The sequence below is a fragment of the Armigeres subalbatus genome, chromosome 1 (assembly GCF_024139115.2).
Source record: "Armigeres subalbatus isolate Guangzhou_Male chromosome 1, GZ_Asu_2, whole genome shotgun sequence".
Taxonomy (NCBI): domain Eukaryota; kingdom Metazoa; phylum Arthropoda; class Insecta; order Diptera; family Culicidae; genus Armigeres; species Armigeres subalbatus.
The window spans coordinates 300553254-300572085 of NC_085139.1; the positions used below are offsets into that span (position 1 = coordinate 300553254).

The 18832-nt window shown below is 40.8% G+C and overlaps 1 protein-coding gene across 2 annotated transcripts in view; it reads right to left on the reverse strand.

The window, feature by feature from the left end:
- Positions 1-12001: 12001 nt before the first annotated feature.
- The window catches only part of LOC134207814 (eye-specific diacylglycerol kinase), a 312235-nt gene continuing 305404 nt past the window's right edge, over positions 12002-18832 (reverse strand). For both annotated transcript variants that reach the window (XM_062683748.1, XM_062683749.1), the window contains 2 exons: positions 12709-12872; positions 12002-12635 (listed from right to left, as the gene is read on the reverse strand). In XM_062683748.1, coding sequence (XP_062539732.1) covers positions 12592-12635; positions 12709-12872 — 208 coding nt within the window. In that variant the 3' untranslated portion in view covers positions 12002-12591. The remainder of the gene's footprint in view (positions 12636-12708; positions 12873-18832) is intronic.

Here is an 18832-nt window from a genome sequence, read left to right on the forward strand (position 1 = left end):
CGATTCACTCGATCAGCCACCCGAGCAACACACTTGTTGCACAAAAGTTTATGTGGCCCATATGCAACCGAATATAGTTACATTTGTCCAGCTAGGTTTGAAAAAAAAAACGATGTTTAACACAAACACCTCCTTAGTCATTGAGCATCTGGCAGTAGATACTTTGATCTTGACTCAAGATCATTTTGGAGGACCTAGGACATCTCATGTTCATGGAGATTATAATCATATTCTTGAGCTTGAACTATGAACTGGATTGAAAAAGCCTTGGTTGATACGGTAGATATCTTGGGATGATCTCGAGAAAATTCTGAAGTACCCAGAGCCAGTGGCGTAGCACCTAAAGGGGGCGGAGGGTGGCGTAAAAATCCTACTCAGAGCCACAGTTTTAAGGTAAAACTGTCCAGAATCCAAATAAATTTTGTCTCGCATTTTCAGAGGTACCAGCCAGTACCAGGTATCAGCAAAATTACTTACTTATGCGTCGCAGCAAGTAGGGAATAAAAAGATGACAGCATTAAGGGCAAGCATCACGGAATCCAAATTTAAAAGTATTCGCGTTTTCGAATGAACACCACCCAATAAGGAAGCAAAGCACAACTGTAATTTTTATTATTTCAGCTTTGCTATGTCGCAGCATGCGTGAAATAATAAAAATGATAGTTGTGACTTGCTTCTCAAATTTATCAAAGCTTCATTGCAATCATCCATCATTAAATCAAATTTTTAAACTTTCGGAAAACTACCGTAATTCGCTACATTGAGAAAAAAAAAAGAAGTCTACCAATGCAGTTACTAAAAACTATTATTAATATTTATTTTTGATCTACCTTTGATCATGTGAATTTGATTTTCTGGAACACGCATGACATTGAGTATCGTATGCTGACCCATGCACAACAAACGTGCTTCTTCCGATGATTCAGATAGTTTGATTCAAAATATCAGCGTAAGCTTGATTTGATTTTGTCTTTATTTTTATTTTCCGAATATTTTATTTGGCCGATGAAATCAAAATCGTTTAAGTCATCTAGTTTTCCCCGAGTTATTGTAAACATTTTATAAATGGGCTACTCAAATAAATAATTCAATACTGAAATGATTTTTTCCCATATTCTAAACTGGAAGGAGAACATCGGAAATGATCCATTTGAGAACGAACTTTTCGGGATCCAATTTTATTCCACTTCGCGTTTTCAAGGGCACCACTTTTAATAATGAAGCAACGAATAACTGTCGTCTTTTTATTCTGCGTTTGTTGAGACGCAGCAAAGCTAAAATAAAAAGATGACAGTTATGTGTTGCTTCTTTGATTGGTGCCTCTGAAAATGCGAGGTAAAAATTATTTGGATTCTGGACAGTTTCACCTTAAAGCATTCTAATAAATCAGCGATAATCGTGCACTATAACGGTTGTTGCTCTATAACTGATTGTAAACTTATCTTAGACCATTTTTCTGGCTACGTCACTGCCTTGAGCATCTCGTTTTCAAGGAAATCTATTCCAGACTTGATGTTGGGAATGACTAAACTTTATTGAATGTTCAGAATTATCAAACCATGTGGTATAGGATTCAAACATTTCAGATTCATTTGCATGTTCTCAGAAGCGCAATCTTTGTAAGGTGTCCGATACCTGGTTCTTCAGAGTATAGTAAAACTTGACCTCGTTTATTTTCTCTGTAAAGCCAACATCCTGATGAACAATTTTGCTAAGGAAAGTGGGGACCTTGCTCTCTTTTGTGATTTTCAACAGCCAAAATCTAAAACGCTGGGCGCATATGACCTATCCGTCCCGAAAGGTTCAAGGACAAGCCTCTCGGAATCTAAATTTTACTCGCGTTTTTAAGGGCACATTACTGATTACGGAAGCAACACACAACTGTAATCCTTTTATTTCAGTTTTGCCGCGTCGCAACATTCGTGGAATAATAAAAACAAAATTGTGCGTTACTTTTTCGAAGCACTTATTTATTGAAGCTGGGTATCGTTGAGAAATCCTACGCTTTTTTTTGCTGGGATTCCGGTCATGTTTAGTATTTTATCGATTAGCACGTAGCCGATCTCAAGGAAAACAAACATTTGCTATAACAATACTTGGTACCATCAGTGACTAGAATGCAATAAATAGTTTTTTGAAACTCTGCTAAGAAGCTCATTTATGCAAAGCTACAGAAAGAAAAAAAAATATGAGTAGGGTTGCTCATACTCATAGATGCGAGTAGAATGAGGGGCGTCCGTTTGGTACGAGCCAACAGTAAATAAACAAGAAAAACACGAAGCAAGAAAACCAGACGTTCTTCTTTGAGGAACTCTTGAAGATTTCTGTGGTTTTTTTTCAATGACGACCCGCACAACCGCCACGAAGATTTTTCTCGATGAATACTTATTGTAAGAAAAACTGGACCAAATTACTTAAGAAACCCATGGATGCCTTTTGGAGAAATCTCCGAATAGAGGTGTGCGTTGGTCCATAAATCGTCGCCGGCGGCGTTTGTCGTGATTTTGTTTGGCGGCGGCGTTTTCGTCGTCACGCCGGTAGTCACTTCAGCCAGCGGGGGCGGCGGCGTGACTCGACGTGGCAATATTTTATTGCCTTTGATTGTCGGACAATTTTCACACAGGTGAGTGTGTTTGTTGCCGCTTTATTTTGCAGTACAACAGTTATTATTTTGCAGTAGACGGAAAGAGACAAAAACACACCGTTGATGGTTCCTTCTATCGGAAACCCCTTTCCATCGGCTAATTTTTTTCTTTATTTATTTGTTTAGGCACGCTGTGGTAATTAATCGCTACTGTGCCGAGATCTACTGTGGTATTCTGCTGTGCAGAATCCACACAGAATCTATTTTTATATTTCCGTTATCATTATTGTTGTCGTTGTGAGTCCATCTTATCGTGAGTCCATTGTGTCTGTTTGTCCACGTCGTGCATCCAATGATCGTTGCATTGTTCGGTTGCCATTTTATCCGGGTACGTTGGAGGATTGCCTAAAAAAAAACCAGTCATCAGTCGTCATTAGGCAGCAATGACGATAGGCGCGTCTCCCAATACGCCACCGCATGGCTGCGCATCCGACGACTGACGAGGGTTTGGTGGAAGGGCTGGGAATCGAACTCATGGACATTCGCTTATAAGGCGAACGTGTAGCCAACTACGCTACGGGACCCCCGTATCGGCTAATTTTTATTAAATCTTAATATATAAAACTTATCTCAATTTTTTTAGGCAATTTCTTCAGAATTCCTTCGGGGACTTATTCAGAAGTGTTTCTGCAATTTCTTGTCAAACTCTTCGACTCTTCGGCCTAATATCGTCGCAGTTCGCTTGGAAAATTTTTCAGAAGTTCCTCGGTACAATCATTGACATTTCTTCGAAAAATCTTCGAAACTTCCTCGAAAAAATCTTTCTAATTCCTTCGGCAAACTCTTCACAATTTCCTCGGTTTATCAAATCCTTTGCCATTCTTTAAGGATTTTATTTAGACACTCCTCTAGAAATTCTTCGGGATTCCCTCGCCGAATTCTTCAAAATATCCTCGGAACATTCTTCAGAACTTTCTCGTCAAATTCTTTGGGTTTTCCTTGGCAAATTATTCGCAATTTTCTCGGCAATTCCTCCGAAAGATTGAATATTTGTTCGGGAAATTCTTCGGAACTCTAACGGTGGGATATTGTTCGGATTTTTTTCTGTGGAGTATCCACGCGATATTCTTTGAAAATTCTTCGGCTGATTTTTTAAAATTCTTCGGATTTTCACTACAAATCTGTAGTGTTCCGTGTATTCCGATTTATGTGTGTATTCAAACCATCCAAGCTACGATTGTCATGCTTCTGTTGTTTGATTTCCATTCAGAGTGTAATCCGTTACGATTTAGCGTTTTGTTCAGTGTGTGGAAAAAAGTCCTTTTTGAAAAGACCTTGGATCATTAGGCTTTCAGCGATCGCGTACGTACACGCACGTTTCACTCACACTTTTACTCGGTTTGTTTGCAACCACGAGCAGCTGTCACGGCAAAATCAAATGGGATTGTTTGCAACCACAAACCTGCGTTCGTGTTGGTGAGAAATGTCGGCGAGACCCTAATTAGACTCTGAAATGTTAAACTGGAAAACCGCGTGTGCTGAAGAAAAGAATAAAAATCCATCCGAAAAATAATCTGGTTGTTTAATTCGCTTATTACAACTCAGAAGTGGGATTTTTCATCACGCGAAAGTCGAAATGAGTCGTTTGAACCGCGAAGATTTAATCGAGTGGCTGCAGCAACATGAAGTGGAGTTTCCGCCGTCGGCCACCGTGCGCCATTTGCGAGCTCTTTACGAAAGTACGAGTGGGGCCCGGGGCGGAGTACCCGAAGAAAATGATTCGCAGAGTGAGCAAGATTTGGACCTGGAATTGCGCACCTTGGAAAAACGGAGAAAGATTCTGGATTTACGCCGACAGCTAGAAGAGGAGGAGGCGCGCATACAAGTAAGGCAGCCGGAAGTAAAGGACGTCACGGGTTCCATTATACGGTTTTCCGGAGGAGACACTTGTGACGCAAACCGATGGATTGCCGAGTTTGAGGCTACTTGCAACACATTTGGAGGGAATGATGCATTCAAGCTCCGATGTATACGTCAGCTGATGGAACCGGGAACTGAGGCCGAGTGGTTCCTCAGAGTGGACAATTCTTTGAACTATGGTGACTTTCGTGCAAGTTTTTTGGAGAATTTCGGCTATCGTTTTTCGGTCGCAGAGATCGTCGATAAACTGCGGAAGACTACATTCGAAAAATCGAAGATGACTGTGACGGGTTACATTCTTCGAATGCAGGAGATAGCATCAAGAGCTAACATCGACGAAACTCAAGTCGTTCAGTTAATCATCGATGGATTCCAAGACCGTTCGGCAAATATTGCCGTCCTCTACCCAGCACGGAATCTGGCACAATTGAAGCAACTCTCTCGTCGGTACGTTCAACTACGAGAACTGTACGCCAACCCTACAACGCAACGGTCAACAACTTCGAAATCAAGATCCGAAGGAAGAGTGGACATAGTGAGATGCTACAATTGCTCGGGTGTTGGACACTTGTCGGCGGATTGCAAGGAGCCACGACGTGTTAAAGGGTCATGTTTCCGTTGCGGATCTACCCAACATCGATTGAAGGAGTGTTCAAAGCCACCGCCACGAAATGGAAATCAGGTGGCTCTGATTGATGACTTCCGGCGAGATGCCGGTGGTAATTCATCTGCCGATGAAGCAGCAGCAACACTATCTGAACTCAATATCGTAAGTATTGCTTTCTTAATTGACAACAAGCAACAATGTAACACTGTTATTTCTTTATTTGACACTGGCAGTCCAATTAATTTCGTCCGTAAATCGATGATTCCCTTGTATGCGATCCAAGAGACCGCATAGATTCTGGATACAAGAGTATTGGTAACCAACCTCTGTGCACCTACGGAATAGTTAGTGCAGTTGTAACATTCCGCGATCGGAAAGCATCGATTAAGGTACACGTCGTACCAGATAATTTCTAGAACAACACTTGAAGAGGGCGTAACAGCCAAAATTTATTCCTTCTGATTCTTCGTCCACATATACAGCTATATATGTAGACAAAGAATCAGAAAGAATAAAATTTGGCTGTTACGCCCTTTTCAAATGTTGGTCTAGATTTCATTTGCGTCCCTCTACTACTGGGACGAAGTTTTCTAGAGAAAGTTGGTGTCACTTTGTATGACACTAAATTTGTTAAGTTTTGCAGTGCTAAGACTAATGTTGAATTTGGACCACATGAAAATCAAATAAAAATTGACGGAACAGTGTTACATTGCGCATTTGATCTTTCAACTGACATTGCTCGATTACCTGTAAAACACTCCAAATACGACGATACGTCTCGCCTCATCCCTATACCTTCTGAACATCGTATCACAGTGTTGCCCAAGCATAGTTTTCCGATTTTTACGTCACCTGGTTCCGTTCCATTCCGTTCCGAGAGTTGTCCCATTCCGAAAATTGATTTAGAAAACTGTGTTTCACCTGTCCAGGTATGTTCCGTGCCTGAAGTGTTCAATATTGATACGGTTGACGATGAACAAAATTACAATATAAACTTTGAGCTAGATCGTCGTACGCGGGATGTTATTTGCCAAATCATTGAGCGAGATTATGTAGATTGGGAATCCATTCCGGCTGTCGAGCACAATTACGAAATGAAACTCCGATTAACTTCTGATATTCCGATCAGTTATGCCCCTCGTCGATTATCGTATTCTGACAAAAAGGAAGAAGGAGAATATTGTTCGCCCAAGTGATTCGCCTTACTCATTTCCGATAGTATTGAGAACCAAGAAATCTGGTGAAAAGCGGTTGTGTATCGATTACAGGTCATTAAATAAAATAACTGTACGTGACAGTTTTCCGATTCCACTAATCGACGACTGCTTGGAACGGTTAGAGGGCAAGAAGTATTTTACGGTACTGGATTTGAAGCATGGGTTTCATCAGGTCAATGTTTCTGAAGAGACAATTCCGTTCACCTCTTTTGTAACTCCGAGCGGGCAGTACGAGTATGTTAAAATGCCGTTTGGGCTGCGGAATGCTCCAGCCGTGTTCCAGCGATTTATTAACAGAGTGCTTGAGCCATTTCTGAAAGAAGGGTCCGTTACGGTATATTTGGATGATGTTACGTTGGCGACAAATACTATTGATGAACACATGCACCTATTGAGCCGTGTTATGCGACGTCTGGCAGAGTATAGACTTGAAATCAAATTCAAGAAGTGTTTATTTTGTTACACTGAAATCGAGCTGTTGGGTTTTACAGTCAATAAGAATGGGATTCGCCCTAATAATACGCATTTGGAGGCTATTAAGGGTTTGCCATACCCGTCCGATGCCAAAGAGTTGAGCAAATGCCTTGGTCTGTTTTCGTATTTCCGTCGTTTTGTTCCGTCTTTCTCGTGTATGTCGCAACCACTACGTGATTTGGTCAAACCTGATGTAAAATTTGTCTTTGATGAAAAATGTAAAAGTGTTTGCGAGTCTCTCCGAGACAAACTGATGTCCTCTCCGGTGTTGGCTTTGTACTGTCCTAATAGAGAAACTGAGTTGCACTGTGATGCTAGCTCCGAAGGTTTCGGTGGAGTATTGTTGCAAAAACAGGCAGATGGAAAGTGGCATCCAGTTGCATATTTCTCGCGCCGTACAAGTGCCGCCGAATCACGCTACCATAGTTTTGAATTGGAAACTCTGGCAATTATCTACTCTCTTCGTAAGTTCCGCATATATCTTGAAGGCATTCCATTCAGAATAATAACTGACTGCAATTCTTTGACTATGACTCTAAATCGAAAGAGTCTCAATGCGAGGATAGCTCGATGGGCTTTGGAATTGGAAAACTACCACTACACGATCCACCACCGAAGTGGTAAACTGATGACTCATGTCGATGCTTTAAGTCGTTATCCCATTGCTTCCGTTCAAACTTCTGAGAATTCTGATCAAATAATTTCAGCTGTAAGCCCAGATGATGTCTTCTTTCAGTTGCAGATTACTCAAAACAGATACAATAATATTGTCAAGTTACGTGGTGAATTAGAGATGGGTCCAGTTAAGAACTTTGCGTTGGAGGATGGACTGGTTTATAGAAAGTGTGATAATGTCGATAAGCTTTTACTGTATGTTCCAAGTGAAATGGAGAACAATATCATACGCCTAGCACATGAGAAGGTCTGCCACCTGGGAGTTTCTAAATGTCTAGATCAGATAAAGATGCATTACTGGTTTCCGAACATGAAGGATAAAGTTTCTCGATTTATCCAAAACTGCGTACGTTGTGTTATGCATTCTACTCCATCTGGTACTTGTTCCCGTAACTTACATAACATTCCCAAGAAGCCAATTCCTTTCGACACTCTGCACGTCGATCATTTCGGTCCTCTTCCGTCGATTGTCTCCAAAAGGAAGCATATATTTGCTGTTGTAGATGCATTCACGAAGCATGTCAAATTATATGCCGTTAATTCTACAAGTACAAAGGAAGTGTGTGCATGCCTCGATAAATACTTCGAGCATTACAGTCGCCCAAAACGTATTATCAGTGATCGTGGCACGTGTTTTACGTCTATAGAATTCAGTTCATATTTACTCAATAATAATATTGAGCATGTTAAGGTTGCCACTGCTTCCGCCCAAGCGAACGGACAAGTTGAAAGGGTTAACAGAGTGATAAAGTCGATGCTTGCTAAACAGTCCGAACCTATTCAGCACTCTGATTGGTCTAAATTGTTGGTTAAAGCAGAGTACGCTATCAATAATTCTGTCCATTCTTCTACTCGTGACACACTCAGTATGTTACTGTTTGGTGTGCACCAAAGAGGTCGTGAGATAGATGTTCTATCAGAATTCCGCACAATTTGAGAAGACCCACAGACCACCGTTGACATACACTGAGGGAGAATTTGTTGTTATTCGAAATGTTGACACTACAATTGGTACTAATAAGAAGTTCATTCCGAAATTCAAAGGTCCTTATCGTGTACACAAAGTTCTCCCCAACGACAGCCCGGATAAAATGTACTATTGGTTCAATAGTGTAAACAATTGAATTACCATACCATGTACGGTATACAATAGGATACATTGTTTCTTGATGGTTGCACAGATTGTATCAACACTGAGGATACAATACATCAACATATTTCTCTAATGTAACAATACTTGCAATTGTTTTTGAAACGTTTTCGTACATAAGATTCATACATTGATAACTTTTGAAACATTTCTTTACATTGCATATAAACTATATAACAATATTTGCCTTATAGCGCCAAATATGCATTTTTCCCTTTAAATTGCATTGTTGAACAGTAAAGCTGTCACAAGTGAGAAATCAAAAATCGTATTGTTTTGCTATACAAATACAATACAATCTATTGTATTTTGAACAGATTTATTCGGATATTTCAACAATATATTAACCATACACTCTATTGTGTGACGAAAAAAATGTATGGAAAAATCTCAGATTTTGTATAGTTACGATACTTAACAACCCGTACATTCTATTGCGAAAACTTCATTTACATTTGAATAAATGGTTCATAACAATGCATTCAAATGTATTTCTATGGTTTCATTTACAATATAATCTATCGCCAATTCAATGTTATTAATAGTAGTGTTACAATAAATTGTACTGTTATTCTACTGTATTTTTTATTCGGGAGGTACGTTATTAGAGACATAGAAAACGGGCAGATATCGCAGTTGCCTTATGATGGCATAATTGAAGCATCTCGGATGAAGCGATGGGTCGACTGGCGAAGTCCTAAAAATGACAAATGTGAGCAATCATGTCAGCTGGAAGATTTGAATAATTACGAATAAGAAAGCAATACTATTGCTGTATATGTGTGCTTTATGTACTTCTCTTTTATGTGTGTGTATAACCTACCCGAGTCGACCGCGGGGAAATTCGGTCGCCCTTTCCTTGTGTGTTTGTGTATTAATTGTATATGTGTATGTTATATGATCGAGACGATCTAATGTCAGGTATGGCCGAGTTGTAGTGTTCCGTGTATTCCGATTTATGTGTGTATTCAAACCATCCAAGCTACGATTGTCGTGCTTCTGTTGTTTGATTTCCATTCAGAGTGTAATCCGTTACGATTTAGCGTGTTGTTCAGTGTGTGGAAAAAAGTCCTTTTTGAAAAGACCTTGGATCATTAAACTCTGAAATGTTAAACTGAAAAACCGCGTGTGCTGAAGAAAAGAATAAAAATCCATCTGAAAAAATAATCTGTTTGTTAAATTCGTTTATTACAAATCCTTCAGAATTTTCTCTGTTTTTTTTAACTGCAATTACCGGGAAATTTTAAGTCCATGGATGTAAAAAACGCATAATGTAGACTACTTAAAATTTTAACCGGTATGAAAAATTGTTGATGGCTACAGCTTGACCATGATCGCATATTTGTAACACTCGCATTTTTGTTCATTTTGTGAAAAGCCTGTGAATCGTTCAGAAAGCTCAATTTACTGCATCTAATCCCAAAAATGATTAAGCTTGTGGGGAGGATTGACAAACGATTTACAAAATCAAACAAAATGCAAATGTTACATTCATGCGATCATGGGCAGTCAATGGAAAAAAGTGAGCAAAGTCCTTTCATTTTCCCTTAAATTTAACGAATTCCGAATTATTCACCTCACCCGGTTGTGCAATTTCGGTACGTTAAAATGCATTAGAAATTCACAAAAGCCTTATTGTTATGAATAGGAGATCATTGTTAAATATAGCTAGTTTTTCAATTTTAAATCTACACGTTCAAATGGTTCGATACTCTTGATATTGCTGAAAACGTCGAAAAAGCTTAAGGGGTGCATGTTGGACTGTTATCCTCTACATAAAACATTGAGTATGTATATGATATTGTTTTTTCCAAATGAAGTAATTAAATTTCCAAGCGGTTTGTTGCTCGATTAGCTTGGATGAATGGATATCGACGCAACCCAATTCGGAGCATATTATGCTGGGGTACCTGGGGTCGTAAACTACTCTTGACGGCGTGCGGTAGGAAGCAAAGTGCTAGTATCATGCGATTGCTCTTTGGTAGTTTAGGTTTAGCAAACGCTACATTACCAATAAAATAAGTAAAAAATAGGAATTGGGAGAGCTGTACCTACTGGCAGATATAACAGCCAGTAACCTACTCAGAGTGAAATAAACGAACTCTGAAGTTCAACAAATCAGACAAAAGACGGTTCCTGGTCATGTATGAGGTCCATCGATTGTCAGCGTTCATCGTTGATAAGGGAAGATCCATTAATTACGTAACGCAAAAATTGGGCATTTTCAACCCCCCCTCCCCCCTATGTCACACTTTTTGTATGAAACGTCTGCAAATTTTGTATGGATCGTCACACTTTGACCAACCCCCCCTCCCCCCTCAAAGCGTTACGTAATTTGTGGACGCTCCCTAACTAACCAGATTGCTAGCTGATCCGGATGTGTTTCAGACCACAGACCATCAGCAGGAGTTAGGAATACCGGGAGAATATGTTGGACTGCTTCTAAATCCCACTGATGCATTGAGTAACCGCGTTTAATCTGACCACAATTATAATTAAGATAATGCTGTATTATTCCAGATACTTCGACTTGAGGGCATGTTGACCTTATTATTTTGTTGAATTAAATCTCTTTCACCGTGCAAAAGCTGTTAGTTCTATGGATAATAACGTTGAAGTACTGACTATGCTGATATTGATGATTCCGATAATAACAATGATGAAGTAAACACCTAAAGTAAATTATAAACGCTTGGAAACGTAAAACAATAATACCCTAAACAGCCAGCTGACAAATCCCACATCGTCTAATACCATTCTACCAGTGCATAGCACTTTACCATTGTTTGCGCCGCCTCTCGGACAAATCCTTCACCGCTCCAATAATCCTCCACTACGACGGGTTAATTACCACCGGTTCGCTGGGTCTGGGTTTTAATCAATCCACGATATCTTAATTCGCGTTTGTTCATCAATCAAATTTTGCCATTGTTTCGATTTCAACTGCGCTCCGGCGCTGCCTTCCTGTCGGATTCTCTATCCCAATTGATTGACTCAAATCGGAACGTCTTCCCCCCTTGTCTATTTCATAATAATTTCTCACAGCTGCGGCTTCCGCATCCCGTCACCGCTCAACCATTACCCAATTAGTCAATTTCTGAGTGCCTCAAGAAGATAGTGTTGCTGCCTGCATAGTAATAGTAGTAGGTGGTGTAGTGATTAATGTAACCCATCACTTATCCGCGCGAAATGGCGAAACAAAATACTCCTTCCTTTCATGACTAGAGAAAGTGCCATTCCCTCGCGGGAGGCATTACAGATTGCGTGTAATAAATTATACAGAGTTTCCTATCAGCTTTCTTTAGAGTTTCGTTTTTTTGTAAATCAATAACAAGAAGGAAATTTTCCTCGCAGTATTTGTAGTTTTTTGTTTGTTTCCTACTCCCTTATAGCAAATATAGTAAGTGTATAACAATGTTTTCTTTTCATCTCTCAGTGTAGTGTGTTGTAGTGTCGATGATTTAGGCGCTGCGCGAATGCTAAACTATGTAACTAATTCACCTTACAGTTACGATAATCCCGAAAACTTCGTGAAAACCTAAACCCCTCTTCTAAACGCCCAAAATATGTGGGTGTGTAGTGGTGCTTTCTTCAGTAAGAATAAGATAAAGACGCTAATAATAAATAACAATGAACAATCACTTGCGGCGGGACGAACACTGGTTCGCCCGCGCCTTACTTTCACTTCCCGCGAAACCGCGGTGTCTAACTTACGCATCTCATTCGGTAGGAGGAAGGGACACCCTTTTCCGCTATGTAAGCCTAGAAGAACCCATTCACAGGCGTGTCGATGTCTCAGTCAGTGTATTTGATTGGAATTTGTCTTTTTCTTCTCTCTTCGGCTGCTGCGTGTCGTAATCTAAACGGATCTCGCTCTCCCGCTTTAGGAAAAGGAACACTGGCGGCAACAGGCAGCAGCGGCTTGCGAGCGACGGTGATGGCTGACGGCGGCGGCGGCGTTGTTTCACACACTCGCGTGGTAATCAGCGAGCTGGAACTGTTCTTGGTCTGCGGAAGGATTTCCAGGTGTTAGATGGGAGGGACTTTTTTGCAGAGAGGTACAACATACAAAGATACTCACTTTCCAGGTAGGAGGCCAACTCCCGGTCCTCCGCTTCTAGGGCGAGAAGACGAGGCGTCCGGCCGTTGTTGTCTTGGATGATTAGGCTGGCTCCGGCCGCCACCAACATGTAGCATATGCTGCGTCGTTTACCGTTGGCCGCCTTGTGGAGTGCCGTTTGGCCGCTGTTGAGAAAAAAAATCATTGAATGGATTTTTCAAGCAATTATTTTCAGAATGATTGAATTTACAATTAGGGGGTCAGAGACAAGAATTCATTTTCTAGAAAACAGGCTGCGAAGTTTGTTTTGCTTTTACAGTATACATTCGCTAATTGGATATTCATTCGTATTTGACGGGATCGATACATTTTGGCCTGTCAAGTTATCCTTTGAAAATAATCTACATGAATGCTGGAGCGTTTTGATTCTAAATAGCAAACGATAATTGTATATGAATTATATGAAAGTTAAAAAAATACCGATTCCCTTGCTTGGCTTCTCTCTTAAGTCTGATGTAGGCTTCCTGGATCTTCTCAAAGTTACGTGCCATAATATCAATGTCGTCGGCGAAGCCAAATAGCTGGACGGACTTATTGAAAATTATACCACTCGTGTTAAACCCTGCTCTTCGTTTACCCCTTCCAAAGCGATGTTGGATAGCACACATGAAAGAGCATCACCTTGCCGTAACCCTCTGCGCGTTTCGAAGGGACTCGAGAATTACCCCGAAACTCGAACTACGCACATCACCCGATCCATCGTCGCTTTGATCAACCGTGTCAGTTTATCCGGAAATCCGTTTTCGTGCATTAGCTGCCATAGCTGGTCCCGATCGATTGTATCATATGCGGCTTTGAAGTTGATAAATAGATGATGTGTGGGCACGTTGTATTCGCGACATTTCTGCAGTACTTGGTGAATGGCGAACACCTGGTCCTTGGTGGAGCGTTCGCCCATAAAACCCACCTGGTACTGACCCACGAACTCCCTTGCAGTCGACGGTGCTAGTCGACGGCATAAAACTTGGGAGAGTACCTTGTAGGCGGCGTTCAGCAATGTGATTGCGCAGTAGTTGCTGCAATCCAGCTTATCGCCCTTTTTTGTAGATGGGACACACGACATCTTCCATCCACTCCTGCGGCAAAACTTCCTCCTCCCAAATCTTGGTAATGACCCAGTGCACCGCTGTAGCCAGTGCATCACCACCGTGTTTAAATAGCTCTTCTGGTAGTTGGTCAACCCCAAGAAATTTGTTGTTTTTCAGTCGGATAATCTCCTCCTGAATTTCCTGGAGATCCGGAGCCGGTAGAATTATGTCCTGCGCGCGTTTTCCCAGGTCCATCACCATACCGCCATCTTCGTCTGCCACATCGCCATTCAGGTGTTCTTCGTAGTGCTGCCGCCACCTTTGGATCACCTCACGCTCGTTCGTAAGAAGGTTCCCGTTTATGTCCTTACACATATCAGGCTGTGGCACGTGGCCATTACGTGAACGGTTCAACTTCTCATACAACTTTCGTGTGTTATTAGCGCGGTACAGTTGCTCCGTCTTTTCAGGGTCTCGATCTTCCTGCTGGCGCTCTTTCCTCCGAAAAAGCGAGTTTTGTCTGTTCCGCCCCCGCTTATATCGTGCCTCGTTCGCCCTCGTGCGGTGCAATCTCGCCTATGCTGCATCCTTCTCTTCTACTAACTGCTCACATTCGCTGGCAAACCAGTCGTTTCTCTGATCCGGGGGCACCGTGCCAAGTGCAGCGGTTGCGGTGCTACCAATGGCGGATCGAATATCTCTCCAGCCATCTTCAAGAGACGCTGCGCCTAGCTGCTCTTCCGTTGGGAGTGCCACTTCCAGCTGCTGCGCGTATTCTTGGGCTAATCTACCGTCTTGTAGCCGCCCAATGTTAAGCCGCGGCGTCCGACTTCGACGCGTGTTGTACACCGTCGAGAGTTTTGAGCGCAGGCATACTGCAACGAGGTAGTGGTCGGATTCAATATTCGCACTGCGGTAAGTGCGGACGTTCGTGATGTCGGAGAAGAATTTACCGTCGATTAGAACGTGGTCGTTTTGGTTTTCCGTTACTTGATTAGGTGATCTCCATGTAGCCTTGTGTATATAAACAACTGTTGGCATTGAGTCGAATGAAAATAATACGACTCAGACTGAACTAGGGTGGTCTAACCGATAGTACCGAAACCGGTATTACCGGCCAATTTTGGGTAACGCAAATAACGGTATTAATCACGGAAAATACCGGTATTTTCGGTTTTCTGACTTTTGCTGTCAGATAGATCTCGAATAGTTTTCACCTAGATATATCTGCATGAAATTGCAGATCTGCTCCATATAAATAGGAAATCCAGCATAGATGGGACAAATATTCGGTTACAAGCAGTAAAGCATCGTGCAAAAAACAATTAAATGCGCGCAAGAGTAACTTTGCCCAAGTACGCATCATTGACGACGTTCACGATACAACAAAATCGATCATCATCATCATTAATAATACGTGTCAAACTGCTTTTTTTTTCCATGAACATTGTTGACATCGTCGAAAATTTTCCCGTAATATATGAAATTGTGAATTAGATACGTGCCGTAATAGTTCTTTCCGTAGATCATCTGTAAAAACAATTTATTGCAAAAATATGTCCGTTCTGAATTCGGAAAAGAATTTAAATTTGTGGCTGATGCCAAGGCACGCTCGAATAGCATGTTATCCATGCTCAAATGGATCTATGAGTTGCAGCTTTAGTCCAAATTCAACTACAGTGATGATTGTTTGGCGGATGGTGAAATAATTCATGCCCTCGAACCTGTTGAAGCTCTGCTGTAAAATCTGCACTCTATATGAAGCCGACGTGGCGCTCCAATTTATGTTGGAATAATTATCAAATTAAGCTAAAGAAATTTTCGCCACTTATTCTATGCTTTGAAGGAATAAATCCAAGAGAGCGGATCATTCTGCCGTGAAGAAATTGGTCATAAACGATTTTGTCATTTTCTTCAAGACATCCAGAGCTTCTTTGAATAAACAAGCGGACGCGATCTTGAAGCGTCTAATAATTTCTGATGCGATCGTTGAAACTGAGACAACGACCATACCTGACGATCGGTACGAAGAGATGCCTCTATGAATATTTTTTCTGGTTCATCGATTAAAGAACAACTTGTGAAGGATCCTTGCATACAATCCGTAAGGCGTTTTTCAACTATGAATCTGGAGGAAAATGGAAGTACTTGACACTGATTTTTGACGGTCTTGGAACCATTCGTCCAACTTCGGTTGAACCAGAGAGGGAATTTTCAGTGCCAACAAAATCCTATCCGGATTGGGAGATGAGTCGCTCAGTATGTTATGTCTACTTCAGTTTCATTTTGCCAAGCTCAACAAGCAATGATTTTAACATTTGAAGTTTGTCAACAAATGTTGTTTTTCATCCAAAAGTCCAAATCAAAAGTCTTTCATTTAATACCTGAAATTTTCACAAAAACCGGTATTCTACCGGTATTACCGGTATTGACTCTACCAAATACCGAATACCGGTATTTGTTAAAAATGGCCAATACCGACCACCCTAGTAGGGTGGTCTAACCGGTAGTACCGAAACCGGTAATACCGGTATTACCGGCCAATTTTTAGTACCGAAAATACCGGTATTAGAGACGGGAAATACCGGTATTTTCGGTATTACAAATTTTTGCTGTTTGTATAAAAAATCTCGAATAGCTTTCACCTACATATACCAGCTAAAGACTCACCAACATACACGAATGTATTTTTGCACAAGTCAGCATCATTAACGATGTTTACGCTACAGCAATAATTGATCATTATCTCATTAATCATACGCTTCATTCTCTTAGCCATTTGTCAAATTGTCAACGACTTTTATCTTCAATGAACATTGCTTTCATCGTTGATAATTTTCAGATCACCTATGAAAAATGATTTCCTGCAAAATGATGCTAATTCTGAATTCGGAGAACAACTTGTATTGGTGGCGGATACCAAGACACGCTGGAATAGCATGTTATCTACGCCTAAACGGTTCTATGAGTTGAAGGGCCTGTTCAAACTCTGATCGATTTGAAGCTTCAATGAAGCTGCTGTGGAACTACTCTGTCGTGACTTCTGCACTCTTCATGAAGCCGACGTTGCGCTCCAATTTATATTGAAACAGTTATTGTACCTTGCAACGAAATGACAACTTTCGTGATCATTTTCCAAGGCTCTCATAGATGTGAAAAATTTATCCGTAGTACAAATAGCATGTGCTATCAAAGCATTCATGCCACAATCCACCACGTGTCGACCGAATTTTCAAAAATATCATAGTATCTTTTTTTCTGGCGGTATGTTATTCTCTAGGCTTTTCTTAGACGTCTATCTGGCGCTCATTTTCTGTTGCGATTGATAAAAGTAGGGGGAGTAGATTTTTTATGAGCGGTGCAGTATCAAATAAACCACAGAATTTGCCGCCAACTTATTCGATGCTCTCAAAGAATGAATCCAAGGGAGATTATCAGAATACGCCGACCTTGCTTTTCTGATTAATGCCGCCGTAAAACAATTGATCAGAAATAATTTTGGTATTTTCTTCAAGAAATCCAGATTAAGCAAGCGGACGAGATCTTGAAGCATCTAATCATTCCTGATCCGATCGTTGAAGCTGAGACAACGACCACAACTGACGATCGGTACGAAGAAAATGCCATCCATAGGATGATTTTTTGGGTGATTGGTTAAAAAAACATCTCCTGAAGAGACTGCAAAAGTTGACGCCAGGATCCTTGACACTGATTTTCGACGCTCTTGGAACCAATCATCCAATTTCGGTTGAATTAGAGATGGCATTCTCAGCAACTAGCAACATTGCCGTTAAAATCCAATGCGAATTGGAAGATGAATCGATCAGTAGGTTATGTCTACTTAAGTTACACTTTGCCCAGCTCAACAAGCAATGATTTTTAACTATTGAAGTTTGTCAATAAATACATATTGTTGTTATATTGTTTTTTTTTACTCAGAAGTTCAAATCAAAAGTTTATTCTTATTTTTGAAATTTTTCACAAATACCGGTATTTTATCGGTATTACCGGTATTGACTCCACCAAATACCGAATACCGGTATTAATCAAAAATGACCAATACCGACCACCCTAATCCTAACCCAACGAATACCTTCCCGATATCCAACTCCGTGATACTTATGAGAGTTTCGCTGAGTCGTGATCCTCTCTTTAAGTATTTCATCAACATTTCCTTTCCCTCTCCTAGGTACAGTACAGATGAACGTAGTCAGGAATAGTAATCCTCACACGTTTGTAATTTTTGTCTTAGATTGAAATCAAGGACTACACCTACCTTGATCTCTGATAGCAATCTAGACAGATATTTCAAAAGAAACACGAGTATTACTAGTCCAATTTAAGATGTATAACTTATAATGCTTCACCTAAATTTTTTAATATATTTGTATTTGAATAGTTTCAAAGTTTCGTATATTTGATTCCTCGCTATTCTATATTTATTTATTTTATGCTTACCTAATTTGTCATTGTTGCGGCCAGAGATTGGGCCCTACGTTGTGTGGAGATGGTTGGATCGACGACGACGAATAAACAACACTTTTTAACTTTTAAATTTGAATCTAATTTATTGCCACCGAGAGGCAGCGTGCCTACTCGGTGGGGAACGATAAACACTATATAAAAAGTACGGACAAGATTTGCCTTTTATAGGCAATAGAACAATTAAAACAGCACAGACAATTAACAATTAAATTCGGGCGCGCGCTCGTTTGGCGCGCAAACCATGGATGCAGCATTTGCGCGCGTAGCTGTCTATCGAAGCAGGGATGATGGGATGAATGGCTACAAAGCAATATTGTTTCCTTTCTGCGCGCGCTGCAGCTCGATGACGCCGTTCGTTGGTGCGAGCGCAAACAGTCATATATATTCATGTTTTATGATTTTTTTACATCTATAGACCATTTTTCAGCGATCGTCTAGACGCACTTGGTGATTTTCAAACCACAATCCATTTTCTAGCGGTCTTACAGACGAGCTTTGTGATTTTCCAAACCACAATCCGTGTTCCAGCGGCCTTCCAGACGCGCTTTCTGATTTTGCTAACCACCAGCAAT